At 53.9% G+C, this 16936-nt stretch overlaps 1 protein-coding gene across 1 annotated transcript in view; it reads right to left on the bottom strand.

Moving 5' to 3' along the window:
- ACO2 (aconitase 2) overlaps positions 1-16936 on the bottom strand; it is a 41550-nt gene that overhangs the window by 22386 nt on the left and 2228 nt on the right. The window contains exon 2 of the mRNA XM_002721389.6: positions 741-877. Coding sequence (XP_002721435.4) covers positions 741-877 — 137 coding nt within the window. The remainder of the gene's footprint in view (positions 1-740; positions 878-16936) is intronic.

Below are 16936 nucleotides of genomic sequence, written 5' to 3'. Positions count from 1 at the left end.
AGGAAACAGAAAGCCAAGCGGCAAAAGAGCTTAAGGTAGTGGCTGGGGCACCAGACGAGGTCCCAGCAGCACACGCTGGGTGGCCTCAGGTAAACCGCTTCTCCACCCCCACCTGTTCCCTGGCTACTCAGATCTGTTCTCTTCCAGGGTCACCAGTGTCTCAGAGAAGCCACCAGCTAGGCAAGGACACAGCCCCGTCTAGCAGGTCAACTCCACAGCTGTGCGTAATCAGCCGCCTCATGCTCGCTCCTGTGATACCTCATTCACCCTGCTGGTGGCAGCACCTGGCCCAGGACCGGCACACAGAACAGCAGGCAAAGATGACTATCTTCACCCAATCAGGCCAGGAAGAGACTGCTCAACCCCCACCCTGGCTTCCTCTTGGGGCCCAGGCCCAGGTGAGCCTCACACTGAAGAGGAAAACACATGGTTCTCCAGGCTTTGGGGCTGCTGGCTCCCAGGGGCTGGCCCAGGGCCAGCAGCCCACGCTGAAGAGGAGGGGATGCTCAGCGGACCTGACAGCTTCCCTTTGCCCGTATAGCGAGGCTTCAGTGCTGAGATTCTTCCTGGCACGGAGGGCAGAGGTCCCACCACTGATCCGGAAAGCCCTCCCCAGCAGGGACCTTGGCACCTGAGCACCTGAGCGGATGCCTTCACCGGCTGCTCCCCGGCCGCCTGAAAGGGGGAGGCAGCAGGAGCGGCGCCCTGCGGAGCCGCCCGCCTCCCGCATGCAGCCTTACCGCTTGCGAACAATGTTGATGTTCTTCTCGAGCAGGTCATAGCGGATGTATTCGTTGGGCTCAAAGTGGCTCATGGCCACCTTGGCCCGTTGGCACAGGACAGAGGCCACATGGTACTGCCGCACACCCAGGGCTTTCTGCAAGCAGACAGACAGCAAGGGTCAGTGGCGTGCTCAGGAGGCTCCAGCCCGAGGGACAGCTCAGTTTGCTGAGAAAACTGAGGAGCCAAAGTGTCGGCAGCTACTCAGTGACGGCTTCCTCATCCAAGCAGGATGACATAGCAGCCACGAAGAGCACAACCCGAGGTGGCAAAGCGAGGAACTCATGTAGAACTGCTGGGACCAAAGCCAAGTTCAACCATTTAAGTTGTATCATCTGGGGACACACACCCCTGAGTCCCAGAGGAGAGGAAACAGGGATGTAAGACAACACAGGGGTACTGAGGCGGAATGAGACCACAAGCAAAACTTCTTCTTTGGCTGTGAACACTCCCCAAGTCAGAGCTACTGTTCCACCGACACCATTCCAGGCAGCGGTGCTACCTGTCCAGCAGGCACAGACTTGTGTGAGCAGAGGCAAAGCGCGGCGACGCGGAGCCCACAGCCCCAGGCGCTGCTCTGTCGCCTGCCAGTCCCACCACGTGAATCTGGGCAGGTGATAACAGATCTTGTTATGAAACAGCACCTGGCCGTTATCCACACTCCCAACCAGGAAGGAGCTGCCTGCTGTCCACCAACACCCCGCACAGAGCCTCATCTCTGCTCACTGGTAAGGCAAACGGCCCATCCTGCACCAAGACGCTGACAGTGCCTGTGCAGAGGAAGAAGGCAGGACATTCCAGCAGCAGCTACGGGCACCTCAGGCTCACAGTCGTGGGGGGAGCCCAGCACACAGGGCGGAGTGGCAGAGACCCTGGTTTAAGTCTGGTGCTGCTATTTATTGCCTGAGTGATCTTGGACAACTTACCCTCTCTTCTAAGCACTCTCCTCAGGGGGCCCTTGTGAGGACTGGAGAGGTTACATAAACCCTGAGCAAAGTCTCTCTTCTATTACCAGCCCTGTGCGTTCAGAAGCACACACGGTCCCCCGTGTTCCTCACACAACCAGAACCCGCACAGGCTGTTCTGCAGCTCACTTCTTTCATTCATTAACAAAGACCTCTTTCCAATGTCTACATAGAGACCTCCTTTCTTAAATATTTATTTTTATCTACTTGAAAGGCAAAGTGACAGAAACAGAGAGAGAGAGAAAGAGAGAGAGAGAGAGAGAGAGAGAGGATCTAGCTAGCTAACTAGTGCCTGTCTTCCATCTGCAGGTTCATTCTCCCAAATAGCCATAATTGCCGGAACTAGACCAGGCCAAAGCCAGGAGCCTGGAACTCCACACAGTCCCCTACGTGGGAGGCAGCAGCCCAGGTACTGGAGCCACCAGCCGCTGCCTCCCAGGATGCACTGGCAGGGAGCTGGGCTGGAAGCAGCGCAGTCGGGACTTGAACCAGCACTCTGAGGGTGTGGGCGTCCTAAGTGGGATTAACCTGCTGCACCACAGCACCGCCCCGGTCCTGTCCCCTACGCATGTTTCCACATTCCGCAGCAGCCCAGGCATGCCAGCACCGAGGACAAAGGGATCATCACCAGTCCCACAGCAGCCCACCGCACCGCAGGCACATCACGACCACATACTCTGACATCTCACCTCCCACCTTCCTCATCAACTGCTCGGGAGCCAGGCTCTGCTTTGCACCTGGCCACGTAAACTTGAAGGCAGAACCTGACATTAACCCTGACTTAATTTCATCAATTGTTGACCATCTCCAGCCCTCTGTGGTCTGCAGAAGTCCTGGTCAGTCACCCCGTGTCATGACAGGAGGACCCTCCTAGTGTATCAGCCACACATGCAGTGAGCAGGAATCCTGGCTTGTCCATCCAAGTCACAACACAAACGGGACCTATTCCAGGCCGGCCCTCCCAGGGAGATGTCTGGTCAGGCCAACACTATTCATCTAGCAAAGCTTCCCAGTCCCAGGTTTCACCCCAAACAGAAGCCACCTACCTCAACTGTCAGGAGCCCCTGCCTCTGATCTTAAGGACAGCCTGAAGAACAAGTCAAATACCCCACAGAAACCGACACTCTCACTGATCTACTAGTCCCCCAAAATAAGCGATGTTGGCCTAGCTGTGAGACCGCTCCCCCAGGCCTGTGTTCACACCTGTATAGGAGGAGATATCGGCAATGCTCCTGAGTTCAGAACAGCGATGTGAGATAGAAGGTGCATGAAATGAGGGCCGGCGCTGTGGCACAGCAGGTAAGGCCGTCGCCTGCGGCACCAGCATCCCATGTAGGCGCCAGCTCAAGTGCCAGCTGCTCCACTTTGCTTCAGCTCCCTGCTACCACCCCTGGGAAAGCAGTGGAAGATGGGAGATCTGGATGCAGTCAGTTCCAGGCTCCTGGGTTTGGCATGACCCAGCCCTGGACATTGTGGCCATTTGGGGAATGAACTAGTGAATGCAAGACAGTGCTCTGTAACTCCACCTTTCAAATAAATAAATAGACTATTATGTCTTCAAAATAATAGGGGCTGCCGGCGCCATAGCTCACTAGGCTAATCCTCCGCCTTGCGGCGCCAGCACACTGGGTTCTAGTCCCGGTCGGGGCGCCGGATTCTGTCCCGGTTGCCCCTCTTCCAGGCCAGCTCTCTGCTGTGGCCAGGGAGTGCAGTGGAGGATGGCCCAGGTGCTTGGGCCCTGCACCCCATGGGAGACCAGGATGAGCACCTGGCTCCTGCCATCAGATCAGCGCGGTGCGCCGGCTGCAGCGCACTGGCCGCGGCGGCCATTGGAGGGTGAACCAACGGAAAAGGAAGACCTTTCTCTCTGTCTCTCTCTCTCACTGTCCACTCTGCCTGTCAAAAATAAATAAATAAATAAATAAATAATAAAAAATAATAGGGGCCAGTGCTGTGGCATGGTAGATTAAACCTCCACCTGTGGCACCAGCATCCCACATGGGCACTATTTCATGTCCTGGCTGCCCCTCTTCCAATCCAGCTCTCTGCTGTAGAAGACAGCCCAAGTCCTTGGGCCCCTGCACCTGTGTGGGAGACCTGGAAGAAGCTCCTGGCTCCTGGTTTTGTTCAGCACATCTCTGGCCGTTGCAGCCATTTGGGGAGTAAACCAGCGGATGGAAGACCTCTCTGTCTCTCCCTCTGTCTGTAACTCTGCCTCTCAAATAAATATGTAAAACAATAACTTACCCAGGGTCACAGCAGGTATGTGGCTAGGCAGTCTTCAGTCTATCATACTGTGCTGGGGAAGGGTGACCTCTGTGAGGCAGCACTGGCTCCAAACTTAGGGGCAGCAGAATTCAGGAGATTTGGCCCATCTCAGACAGACTGGAATCAGCACTCATATGGGTACTATGCCACAACGCTGGCCCCATGCACAAGTCATTTATTTTAAAGATTAACTTATTTGAAAGGTACAGAAATGGAATGGGGGGGAGGGAGGAGAGAGAGGAGAAGTGGAGAGGAGAGAGAGAGAGATTACGTTCACTCTCCCATCTGCTGGTTCACTCCCCAAAAGTCCAAAATGGCCAGGAGCCAGGAACTCCATCTGGGTCTCCCATGTGGGTGGCAGGAACCCAAGTTCTTAAGCCATCATCTGCTGCCTCCCAGGCACATCAGCAGGGAGCTGGATGGAAGCAGAGTAGTTAAGACTTGAACCACGCACTCCGATGTGGGATGCTGGCAGTATCTTAACCCTCTGAGCCACAACACTGCCCCGGGCAAGTAATTTAACTTTCCCAAGCCTTAGTTTGGCCATAGAGAAAATGGAGATAAACTTCATAGCGTGACTATCAAATGTAATAGTCTACATAGAGGCCGGTGCCACGGCTCACTAGGCTAATCCTCCGCCTGCGGTGCTGGCGCCCCAGGTTCTAGCCCTGATTGGGGTGCCAGATTCTGTCCTGGTTGCTCCTCTTCCAGTCCAGCTCTCTGCTGTGGCCAGGGAAGGCAGTGGAGGATGGCCCAAGTGTTTGGGCCCTGCACCCGTATGGGAGACCAGGAAGAAGCACCTGGCTCCTGGCTTTGGATCGGTGCAGCACCAGCCATAGTGGCCATTTGAGGGGTGAACCAACGGCAAAAGGAAGACCTTTCTCTCTCTCTCTAACTCTGCCTGTCAAAAAAAAAAAAAAAAAAAAAAAGTCTACATAGAGTGTTTTGGCAGAGAGCCTAACGTGTTACAAGGGGTCATTTTCCTTCAGAGAGAGGTACATAATTAGAAGTGGTGACTTTTGTCCCTTTTCTGGCTCATGCGGGAAGCCAGGAAACTGCACACACTGTCTCACAGGCTCTGGGTTGATTAAAATCTTAAATAGACTTAGCTCATCTGGGCTTGGCATTCCTGACCCCCTCTGAGGTATTCTAGCAGCTCTGTGGTATTTCTCCTTGGTTACTGGCCCTCCTGCTAACTTTGGACAAGTCATTCTGAAAACCTAAGCTGATTTCTTTAAGGGCCCCCTCTTCTCTCCTTCAGATGATTTGTAATTTGTTAGAAGTTGCCTTGGAAAGTCTCCCACGCCTCTGAAACTCCCTCTGCTCATGGAACCCTGCGAGTGAAACTCACCTACCTGGTCTCTGAACAATTCCACATCTGCCTTCCTCAGGAGCACAATCTGGTAGACCTCCTTTGGCCTGTACAAATCCTAAAGGGACCGCCACGGGGGCCTCGGCACTGTCCCACTTCCCCACAGTCCTCCAGCCCTAGCCAACCACTAATCTATTTTCTGTCTATAAACTTGCCTGTTGTGGACACTTCATACAAATGGAATCCTACACCACGCAGTCCTTGGAGACACTCCTTCCACTCGGCATGATGTTTCGAATACTACAGCATCTACCCACCCTCACTCATGCAGTGTATTTTTTTCTTTAAGATTTATTTATTTGTTTCAAAGGCAGAGTTAGAGAAAGAGAACAAGATCTTCCATCTGCTGGTTCACTCCCCAACTAGCCGCAATGGCTGGAGCTGGGCCGATCGGAAACCAGGAGCCAGGAGCCTCCTCCGGGTCTCCTACATGGGTGGCAGGGGCCCAAGTACTTGGTCCATCCTCTACTGCTTTCCCAGTCACATAAGCAGGGAGATGGACTGGAAGTGAAGCAGCTAGGACTCGAACTGGCACCCTCATGGAATGCCACAGCACCAGCCCCATGTCTGTTTTTTTTTTTTTTTTTTGGGGGGGGGGGGGACAGGCAGAGTTAGACAGTGAGAGAGACAGAGAGAAAGGTCTTCCTTTTGTTGGTTCACCCCCCAAATGGCTGCTATGGCCGGCACTGCGCCAATCCGAAGCCAGGAGCCAGGTGCTTCCTCCTGGTCTCCCATGCGGGTGCAGGGCCCAAGCACCTGGGCCATCCTCCACTGCACTCTCGGGCCACAGCAGAGAGCTGGACTGGAACAGGAGCAACCAGGACAGAATCCGGCACCCCAACCGGTCTAGAACCCCAGGGTGCCAGCGCCGCAGGCGGAGGATTAGCCTAGTGAGCCGTGGCGCCGGCCTCATGTCTGTTTCTTAACGACTAAATTCTCCATGCCTAAACACCAAGTCTGACGATACAGAAGGTGCTACATAAATATCACTTAGCTAAATGAAGAAATGGTGCTTCTACCTACTAGTTCTTCCTTACTAAGCAGGGTTAAAGACAGCAAATTCCGTTAACCTTGTGAGAGCAATTAACAGACAAATTAATGATTTACCAGTCTTAGAAGCTTTTGGTTAGAGTACAAAAAGGCTCAACATTTTTCAAAGACAATTAGGCAATACCTATTAAAATGGAAAGTGCTTGTACCCTCTAACCAGCTCTCCCGCTTCCAAGAAGCTATCTTATCAAAATACTGACATAAATGAGCAGACAGAAAGGCAAGGACATTATCTGCAGCATTTTTTTTTTTAAAGAACTCAATTGTTCAGAAATGGGGCATTAAGTTCTGGCTCACCCACCATGGAATGCCATCCCATAGTTCTTTAAAAAGACTGTGGGGAAGGCATTTAGCCTGGTGGTTAGATGCTGGTTAAGACACCTATATCCAGGGCAGGTATTATGGTGCAAGTTAGGCTGCACTTGAGACACCTACCTACCCAATCAGAGTGCCCCAGATCCAGCTCTGCCTCTGCTACCAATCCAGCTTCCTGTTAACGCACCTGGGACACAGCAGATCATGACCCAAGTACTTGGTTTCTACACTCATGTGGGGGACCCAGTTAGAGTTCCTGGTTCCTGGTTTCAGCCGAATCCAAGCCCAGCTACTCCAGGCATTTGGGGAGTGAGCCAGTGGATACAAGAGCTCTCTCTCTTCCTGTCATTCTGTTTTCAAATAAATAAATCTTTAAAAGAGAAAAAAATAATGCGCACAGCCTGCATCACATCCCAGTTTTCAGGTGCAATGCCTGGCTCCAGCTCCCAGTTCCAGCTTCCCACTGATGCAGATCCTGGAGGCAGCAGTGAAGGATCAAGGGACTGAGATGCCACTCCCGGCTTTGGTGAGTCTAAAGCCAACCCTCGTGAGCGTTTCTAGAGTGAACCAGGGGCTGGCGTTCTGGTGCAGTGGATTAAACCACCGTCTACAGTGCCGGCACCCACTTCCCATCCAGCTCCCTGCTAATGACATCCCACACAGGTGCCGGCTCACATACTGGTTGCTCCCTGCTGATCGCGCCTAGCAGGGCAGCAGAAGATGGCCCAAGGACGCGGGCCCCTGACACCTACCTGGGAGACCCAGAAGGAGTTCCTGGCTTCGGCCGGGCCCAGCCACAGCCGTTGGGGCCATTTGAGGATTTCAGCCTTCTCTGTGGTATTGAAGTATTTATAAGAACACTCGCATCGCTGTTTATATGGCTATAAATACACGCCTTCTCTATTCTAAGCATCCCCGGAGCACTCCCTCTGCTTCCTCACTGTACACTCCAGTGAGAGCTGCAGCAGCACACCAGCAGTCACGTGCCCTCAGATCTGGTTGGGACACACAGCAGCTGGCTCCCTGCTACACACACCTCAGCCTCCCTAACTGCCTTGAAGACAACAGCAGCGCAGAGACAGGAAGTGGTCTGCCAACACACACAGCTGGGAGTCTAGGGTCCACGCCTCCTCACTGTGTCTTCCCAGCCTCTCCTCCAGGCCCAGCAGCCTCCTCAGGGGCTCTCACTCCCAACTGCTGCCCCAGCTGCCTTTCTGGGAGTCTAACTGCTCAGTCCGGTGACGGCCCACCCCGGGTAGAGTGGGCGACAGATCTCCAGGGCTCCCGAGGAGAAGGGGAGGCTCAGAGGATCCTCGCTTCCCTGATACAGAACAATGAGCAAACTGTACAGGAGGAAAGGGACCCACAGGGGGGACAGCTACCCATGACTGGGCAAGAACAGGAAGGGGGGTCCCCGCCAGCACTGTGGTGCAGGTTAAGCCACCATCTTTGATGCCAGCACCCCATTTGAGCACCTGTTGAAGAACCGGCTACTCCACTTCCAATCCAGCTCCCTGCTAATGTGCCTGGGAAAGCCGTGGAAGATGGCCCGAGTGCTTGAGCCCCTGCATCCAAGTGGGAGACCTGGATGGAGTTCTTTTAACTCTGCTTTTCAAATAAATAAAATCTTTTTTCGATGATTTATTTACTTATTTGAAAGGCAGAGTTACAGAGAGGAAGAAATAGTGAAGAGGTCTTCTATCCACTGCTTCATTCCCCAAATAGCAACAGCAGCCAGGGGCTTCTTCCGGGTCTCCCACATGGATGCAGGGCGCTAGATCAGAAGTGGAGCAGCTGGGACTCAATCAGTACCCATATGGGATGCCAGTGCTGCAGACTACTGCTTAAGCCTCTGCTCCACAGTGCTGGTTCCCAAATAAATAAATCTTTAAAAACAAACAGCAAAGGGGACTGGGGCTGTGACACAGCGGGTCAAGCCACCACTTGCAGTGTCAACATCCACACCACAGCACTGGTTCCAGTCCCAGCTGCTCTGCTTCTAATCTACCTCCCTGCTAATGCTTCTGGGAAAGCAGTGGATGATGGCCCGAGTGTTTGGGTCCCTACAACCAACATGGGATACCTGGATGGAATTCTAGGTTCCTGGCTTTGGCCTGGACCAGACTTGGCATTTGTGGCCATTTCTGGAGTGAACCAGCAGATAGATAGATCTCTCCCTCTCTCTCTGTCACTTGCATTTCAAACAATTTTTTTAAAAAAAGATTTATTTATTTATTTGAGAGACAGAGTTACACAGAGAGAAAAAGAGATCTTCCATCTGCTGGTTCACTCCCCAAATGGTGACAATGACTAGGGCTAGGCCAGGAGCTTCTTCCAGGTCTCCCACACAGGTGCAGGACTTAGGTCACCTTCCAGTGCTTTCCCAGGCGCATTAGCAGGGAGCTGGATTGGAAGTAGAACAGATGAGACTCGAATCGGGGCCCATATGGAATGCCGGCACTGCAGGCCGCAGCTTTAACTTGCTAAGCAACAGTGTTGGTCCCGCAAATAAATAATCTTAAAAATAAATAAATAAATAGGAAGGAAGGAAAAAAGGGAAGGAAGGAGGGGAGAGGGCAGGAAACCATGCCTGGTCTTATGCCATCTTCCAATAACTGTGCCAAGAAGGAATGCTACATGTCATTTTGTCCATTGTTTGATAAGACAGCCTCAGAAGAGAAAGTCAAGTCCATTAAAACGTAAGTTTCATGAGGACAAAAACCTCGTCTATTCTGATCACCACTAGAACTCAGTGCCCAAGGCAACGTCTGACATACAGTTCAAGGAACACTTGGTGATGAAACGGATGAAGGTAGAGCTTCATTGTGCTTTCAAACTCTGATCATATGTGCCTCTGGCAGAGGCCATAATGAGTCATCAGGGCCAGTTCAGAGCCAAGGCACTGGGATGTGAGTCCGCCCCGTGGCACGTCACACACCCTCACCCACTCAGGACTCAGCCCCAACGTGGTTCAAGTCAGACACGCTGCCTTCTCTTCCCAAAGGATGGAGACTTCCCTTGGGACACTTGTGTCCTGAGAACATCCAACCCAAAGGGACGGCCAAGTCTGTGGGCAGGGTTCTGTTCAGCCTGCCAAGCACAGCTTAACAGCTGCACTGCCGGTTAGGAAGCCACGTGCTGGTGGGCACGGGCCCTCGGAGCAAGCCGAGGAGCTCACGACGGCTTGGCTGCTGGGGGAGGCCCGGTCTCCACGAGCGTGCACTGTGGAAACACCCCCAGACAAGAACACGTCACAGAGATGGCATCCGCCCCAAAGCCGGGGGCAGCTCGGGAAGCACCTCAGCGCCCCTGGCGGGGGAACCTCAGCCGGGATTCTGCTCTGCGCAGACTGAGAAGTAACACGCGGCTTGTAAATGCGGGGGCAGGTCCGGACGGACAAACAGAATTCCTGCAGTGGCTGCCTCTGGAAATTGGGATGGAGAGGCGGAGCTTATAGAATGTATCACATCTATAAGGAAAAAAATGTCTTGAGAAGCAGAGCCTGACTGCTGGGTCCTGGGCAGGCACCCAGTCAGTCCTCCTGGGAGCACAATGCCCGCCTGCCTCTGCCCTGGGGGAAGGGCTACAGGCTGCTGCTTTCCCACCACGCCCTCGACTTCTCCCTTCCCTGCCGCCAACCACCACTGGCCCAGAGCGGGCCCCAAGCATCAGGCCCGCACATCTTGGACCTGCAAAGGCCTCATGGAGCCACTCACCGGGCACCTGAATGCTCACCACAGTCCTCCACCTACGCAGCCCACCTCCGGGGTGAGGACGCCACACTCCACCTACGCAGCCCACCTCCGGGGTGAGGACGCCACACTCCACCTACGCAGCCCACCTCCGGGGTGAGGACGCCACACTCCACCTACGCAGCCCACCTCGGGGTGAGGACGCCACACTCCACCTACGCAGCCCACCTCGGGGTGAGGACGCCACACTCCACCTACGCAGCCCACCTCCGGGGTGAGGACCCACACTCCACCTACGCAGCCCACCTCCGGGGTGAGGACGCCACACTCCACCAGAAGAAAGGAGAACTTCAGGGTTGTTGGCGGGGGGTGGGGTGGGGTGGGGTGTCAGTCCCCTGCTTCTTCAGACCACAGCTCCAGAAGGCTTCAGGCTCACAGCTCTTAGCGGCTAGCTGCCAGACCCCGGCACAGGAGCCTCAAATGAGCCTCAAATGGGCAACACAGGTGTGCACGTCAAGCAACACCCTCCCCCTCCCCCTACCTAAGGAGGCATCTTCCCACACCGCCACTGCGAGGCTTCTAACAATCGTCTCCCAGCCCCGGTAGGCCAGGCTGGCATTTCTCCCAAGAACCCACAGCCAGAAGCTTCTCCCCTGCCAGCAGGCAGCCAGCTGGCTTGGTTGCTATGCGACTGGCAGAACAGAAGTGATGCCGTCCTCTTCAGAGGCTTGGGAAGGGAGCAAGGTGCCTGTCTCTCCAAGTCACAGCCTCTGTCAGGCTCCAAAGGCAGCAGGGAACAGGCTGGTACACTCACTCGTCTGCCTACTTCTCTGGCTGCTGGCGTCAGCAGCACAGACTCCAGGTTTACTGTGAGCTGCACACAAACCCCCAGGCCTGCGCTGGCCCCCACTAGGCAGATCCACGCCAACACACTTGCGAAGGGCATCCTGTGCAAGCTCACAGGTGGCCGTAAGAGCGCCCAGAGCTCAGTGACGGACACAGCTGCCTCTGTGAGACCCACACCGCCGCCCTCTCCTTTGCCAGCCTTGCTGGTGTGTGGGGCAAGAGGTGATCGCAGTTCCAGAGACGTCTCCTACACCCGAGTGGCCAGGAGCCAACCGCACTGTGCCCTGCTGCAGAGATCCGCTTTCTACTCTGGGAACCAGCCTGGCTGAGCAGCAGAAAGCCTGGGTTCTGCAAACAAACGTGCATCCAAAGCTCAGCTCGCTGCCTGCCGGCGGAGACCTCTGACGCACTGTTTATTTAACCCCTCTGGGCCTGCGTTGCATCACTATGAAAACAGGCTAATACGACCTGCTTCTTAGGGTTGCTGTGAAGGACACATGAGGCAATATTTTAAAACAAGACCCAGTTCTGTGAGTGGTGCAACGAACGGGCCTGCACACTCTGCATACGGCAGCTAATGTGGCTTGCCCGTCCCTCGAGACTGGGTCTGGTCTCTAACCACCACCGTGGCAGTGGCAGACTACATTCAGGGGCCAGGACAGGCGGGTGAGCTTGCATTCAGCCCCCCCCCCCCCCCGCCCCTGCTCCTTGCTTTGGCCCAAGGTCCCACCGTTCCTTAAGCGACTGCTCCTCCTAGCACAGAGGTGTCCTCACAGGCAGGTCCCTGTCCACACAGTTCTGCAGCTCCCTCAGTGGACAGGCAGGACACAGCGACGCGTGTAGATGACACACAGATGCCCAGGGACAAGGCCCTGAAGAAGTGTGTATGTGAGAGATGTTAAAGGACTCCTGCTGCCTCGTTGGGACCGCTCACAAGCGCCCATGGAGTAAAGCTCCCAGTCAGAAACACTCTCAGCCTCTGCAAGGAGAAAGCAGAAACAGCCTCCTAGGCCTCAACTCACCGAGGGCCGGGGCCTTAATGTCTGGGCATAAGTGCAGCAAATGTGGTTCTGGGGCGCACTTCCCCAGTCAGTCCTGCCCTTCAGCTCAGAACCCAGAAAAGGGGCAGGCCTCCGGCACCTGGGACATCCACATCCCCTATCTGAGTGTCAGGTTCAAACCTCAGCTCCTCCACTTTTGGTCCAGCTTCCTGCTTTCCGTGAACCCTGGGAGGCAACAGATAGTGGCTCAGGTGCTTGGGTCGCTGCCACCCATGTGGCAGACTCAGATGGCATTCTGGGTTCCTGGCTTTGGCCTGGTCTAGCCCTGGCTGTTAGACATTTGAGGGGTGAACCAATGAATGGAAAATCTCTCTCTCTGCTTTTAAAACAAAAAAGTGTAAAAAAAAAAAAAAAAAAACCACCAAGAACTGTCAGATTCATTTTTCCCTCTTCCCCCGACTGTCAGAGCAGTGTGATAAGGTCTTCCAGAACCACCGCTATCCGGGTAGACAAGCAACTTCCCGAGAACCGGTCTGTTTTAAGCACATGAGCAGAGCCAATGGAGGCTGCAGGCAGAGACCAACGTGCTCCAAGTGCCTATATCCTGCACCAGCTCACCCCAACCACTTTATACACAACCCCACAATTGTCCCGTGAGGCAAAGGGACAGAAGGTACTGTGTGCATCTTACAGGGAGGAAACAGGCTGTGCCCAAGGACACACAGAAAGGCCAAATTCCAGACCTGGCTCCAAACTGGCGCCCCTGGCTTTGGGCCACACTTGCAGAATGAAGCCAGGGAACCCACTCTCTGTGCCTTTCAGGACTTCCAGAGTAAAGCGCTCTGCAGCTCCGAGGGACAGTCGCAGGGAAAAGCCAGTCCTGACTCGCGGTTCAGAAAAGCTGTATTTCCAAAATATACAAACTATTCACAAGGGTCAGCACTGCGGCACCGCGTGATGCCAGCCTCCTAAAGCAGAGCACCAGTTCGAATGCTGGCCACTCTGCTTCTGAGCAGTCCCCTGCCAACGCACCTGGGAAGTGCACGGCGGCCCAGTGCACTTGGGTCTCTGCCACACACTTGGGAGACCTGGATGGAGTTCCTAGAACCTGGCTTCAGCCTGGCCCAGCCCCCACTGCTGACGCCATTTGGGAAGTGCACAAGCTGATGGAAGATACGATGTGTGTGTATCTGTCACTCTGCCTTTCAAATAAACAAATCTTAAAAAAAGGGAAACGATTCACAAATCTTTACGGCATGTCCAGGAGTTTCAAGCCTCCCAGTGGGAGGGCAGCTGTTACTCCATTTTGCTGACGTGTGATCCAGGGCCACGCGGCTTCGGGCCTGGAGAGAACCCCCCGTCAGTCAGCAGTAAATCATGGGTTGAGTAGGCAGCAGAGGAAGTCCCCCTGAAGGCTCTGATGTTCCATGTGCCTTTTTTCTTTTTCTTTTCTTTTTTTTTTTAATTTTTACTTGAAAAGCAGAGAGGGAGGCAGACAGAGATCTTCCACCTGCTGGTTCCCTCTCAAAAGCCCACACAGCTGCGACTGGGCCTGGCCAATCCAGGAGCCCAGGACTCCATGGGCGTGGCAGTTCTTGAGCCACCACCTACCATCTCTCAAGCTGTGCATTAGCAAAAAGCTGGAATCGGAGCAGAGCTGCGACTGGAACCCACGTCACACAGGATGTGGGCTTTTTTTTTTTTGGACAGGCAGAGTGGACAGTGAGAGAGAGAGACAGAGAGAAAGGTCTTCCTTTGCCGTTGGTTCACCCTTCAATGGCAGGAGCCAGGTGCTTCTCCTGGTCTGCCATGGGGTGCAGGGCCCAAGCACTTGGGCCATCCTCCACTGCACTCCCGGGCCATAGCAGAGAGCTGGCCTGGAAGAGGGGCAACCAGGACAGAATCCGGTGCCCCGACCGGGACTAGAACCCAGTGTGCCGGGGCCGTAAGGCGGAGGATTAGCCTAGTGAGCCGCGGCGCCGGCCCAGGATGTGGGCATCTTAAGCACTCCGCACACGCCTGCCCTTCCGGGGGTTTTCCCTACGCTCGGAGCAACACTCAAATTCCTGCTCCCGCCTCTCGCTTAGACCCTCCTCTCCTGTGACACCCCACCCACGCTTATCCTCACGGCTATCCACTGCTCTGCACTTGCTGCTCCTACTGGAGGCCTCGTCTCCCCAAACGCCAAATGGCTGCTTTATGAGTCTCAGTTCAGATGTCACCCCTTCAGCTACAGCTGCACCACACCTCCACACCTCCACCCTAGCCCATGGTCCTTGCAGTACCCCACGGCAGCAATTTTCTCATTTGTCCACTTGTTGGGGCCACTCGCATCCTTCTCAAAGGGCCAGGGTCAGGGTCCTGCTCCACTTTTGATTCTAGCTTCTGCTAATGTGCACAACGGGAGGCAGCAGATGATGGCTCAAGTAGTTGGGTCCCTGATACCCATGAGAAACCCAGATCGGGTTCCACATTCCTGGTTTTTGCCTGGTCTAGCCCCAGTGTTGTAGGCATTTGGGGAGTGAACTAGCAGATGGAAGATCTTTCACTCTCTGTCATCTCCCTCTCTAATTCTTTCAAATAAATCTTTAAAAAAAATTTATTCATTTATCTGAAAGGCACAGGTAGAGGGAGAGAAAGGGAGAGATCTTCCATCCACTGGTTCACTCCCCAGGGGCTGGGGTTGGGCCAGTCTGAAGCCAGTAGAGTCCTCTGGGTCTCCCACATGGGAGCAGGGGACAAGCACTTAGACCATCCTCCACTGCTTTCCCAAGTGCCTTAGCAGGGAGCTGGATCAGAAGTGGAGCAGCTGGGACTTGAACCAGTGCCCATATGGGATGCTGGTGTCACAGGCAGCAGCTTTACCCACTATACCACAATGCTGGCCCTCAAATAAATCTTAAAAATTAAAATAATCTATTAGAATATGTAAGTTTTCAAAAATAAAGATTCCTTTGAAAGGCAGAGTTACAGACAGAGAGGGAAGGAGGAAGAGACAGACACAGATAGATCTTCCAACCACTAGTTCACAACCCAAATGGCTGCAATGGCCAGGGCTGCGCCAGGACGAAGCCAGGAATCAGGAGCTTCATCCAAGTCTCTGACGTGGGAGCAGGGGCCCAAGCATTTGGGCCATCTTCCTCTGCTTTTCCCAAGAGCATTAGCAGGGAGCTGGATCAGAAGTGGAGCAACCAGGACTCAAACCAGTGCCCACAGGCAGCAGCTTAACTCCCAGTATCAAAACGCCAGTCCCAAAACACATGTTTTTAAGTGATGCTTGAGAGAGAACTTCTGCAAAAGATGTCAGACTCCTTCAGTCAATTTGTCATCCCAGATTCACATGCAAGAAGTTACCTGACTTCCCCAAGGTCACATGGACTCAGCACCCCTGCACCTCAAGGCAAAACCAAAATCTACAGTCATATGCACAAAAATAAAGATTAAAAACCAGAAAGAGGGGCCAGCACCGTGGCGTAGCAGGTAAAGCCCCTGTCTGCAGTGCCGGCATCCCATACGAGCGCCGGTTTGAGTCCTGACTGCTCCACTTCCAGTCCAGCTCTGCTGTGGCCTGGGAAAGCAGCAGAAAAAGGCCCAAGTCCTTGGGCCCCTGCAACCACATGGGAGACCCAGAGGAAGCTCCTGGCTCCTGGCTTCAGATTGTCACAGCTCCGGCCACTGGGGCCAACTGGGGAGTGAACCAGCAGATAGAAGACCTCTCTCCCTCCCTCCCTCTCTCTCTCTCTGCCTCTCCTTCTCTGTGTAACTCTGACCTTCACATAAAAAAATCTTTAAAAAAATCAGAAAGTAAACCATAAATTTTAAATTTTTTATTTATTTGAGAGACAGAGTTACAGACAGTAAGAGGGAGAAACAAGGAGAAAGGTCTTCCTTCCGTTGGTTCACTCCCCAGATGGCCACAATGGCTGGAGCTGTGTCAATCCAGGCCACAGAAGAAAGCTTGATCTGAAGAGGAGCAGCCGGGACTAGAACCGGCACACACGCGGGATGCTGGCGCCACAGGCAGAGGATTAACCTACTGCGCCACAGAGCCAGCCACAAACCAGGACTTTTCAAAAAAACAAAACCTCACCTCCCATCGCCTCCACTTTGTTTCTAATCTTACTACTTGGTAGCAGGTGATATCAAACAAACAATAGTAAACTTCAACTTGGCACTGTTCTCCAGTCACAGAGCATCAGCAGTGTCTGGGTCACTGACTTCATGCCAAAGCCCTCAGGCTTGGGAATCAGAAACAGGCAGAATCAGAATCAGATCTGCCAACAAGCAGCGAGAAGGTGGAGGCAATCTGAACAATACACAGGATACTGTGTGGGCACTGCCCCTGGAATCTAACACGACTGACACACTGCTGTGCAGGAACCTTACGGGGGGAAGCGGCTGAGAGGCTGAGTGTCCTGCCGAAAGTCCCAGTTACTGAGCAGGAATTCAATCCTGGCAACCAGCTGCCAGAGGCCACGCTCAAAGCTGACACCACGCTTCCTCTCTGATCTCTCTTCATCTTTAAAACAGAGCTGACAGATGTGCCGCATCTTCAGGGTCTAGTGAGGGCACTGGCACACAGTAAGGTCCATGTCAGCCATTGGCCTTGGTAGTAGTAACAGCCAATATCCCATCTTCTACCTTCAC

Source organism: Oryctolagus cuniculus, chromosome 11 (genome assembly GCF_051225735.1).
Source record: "Oryctolagus cuniculus isolate XC-2025 breed Fujian yellow rabbit chromosome 11, ASM5122573v1, whole genome shotgun sequence".
Taxonomy (NCBI): Eukaryota; Metazoa; Chordata; class Mammalia; order Lagomorpha; family Leporidae; genus Oryctolagus; species Oryctolagus cuniculus.
This window is presented reverse-complemented; position numbering and strand designations above follow the sequence as displayed.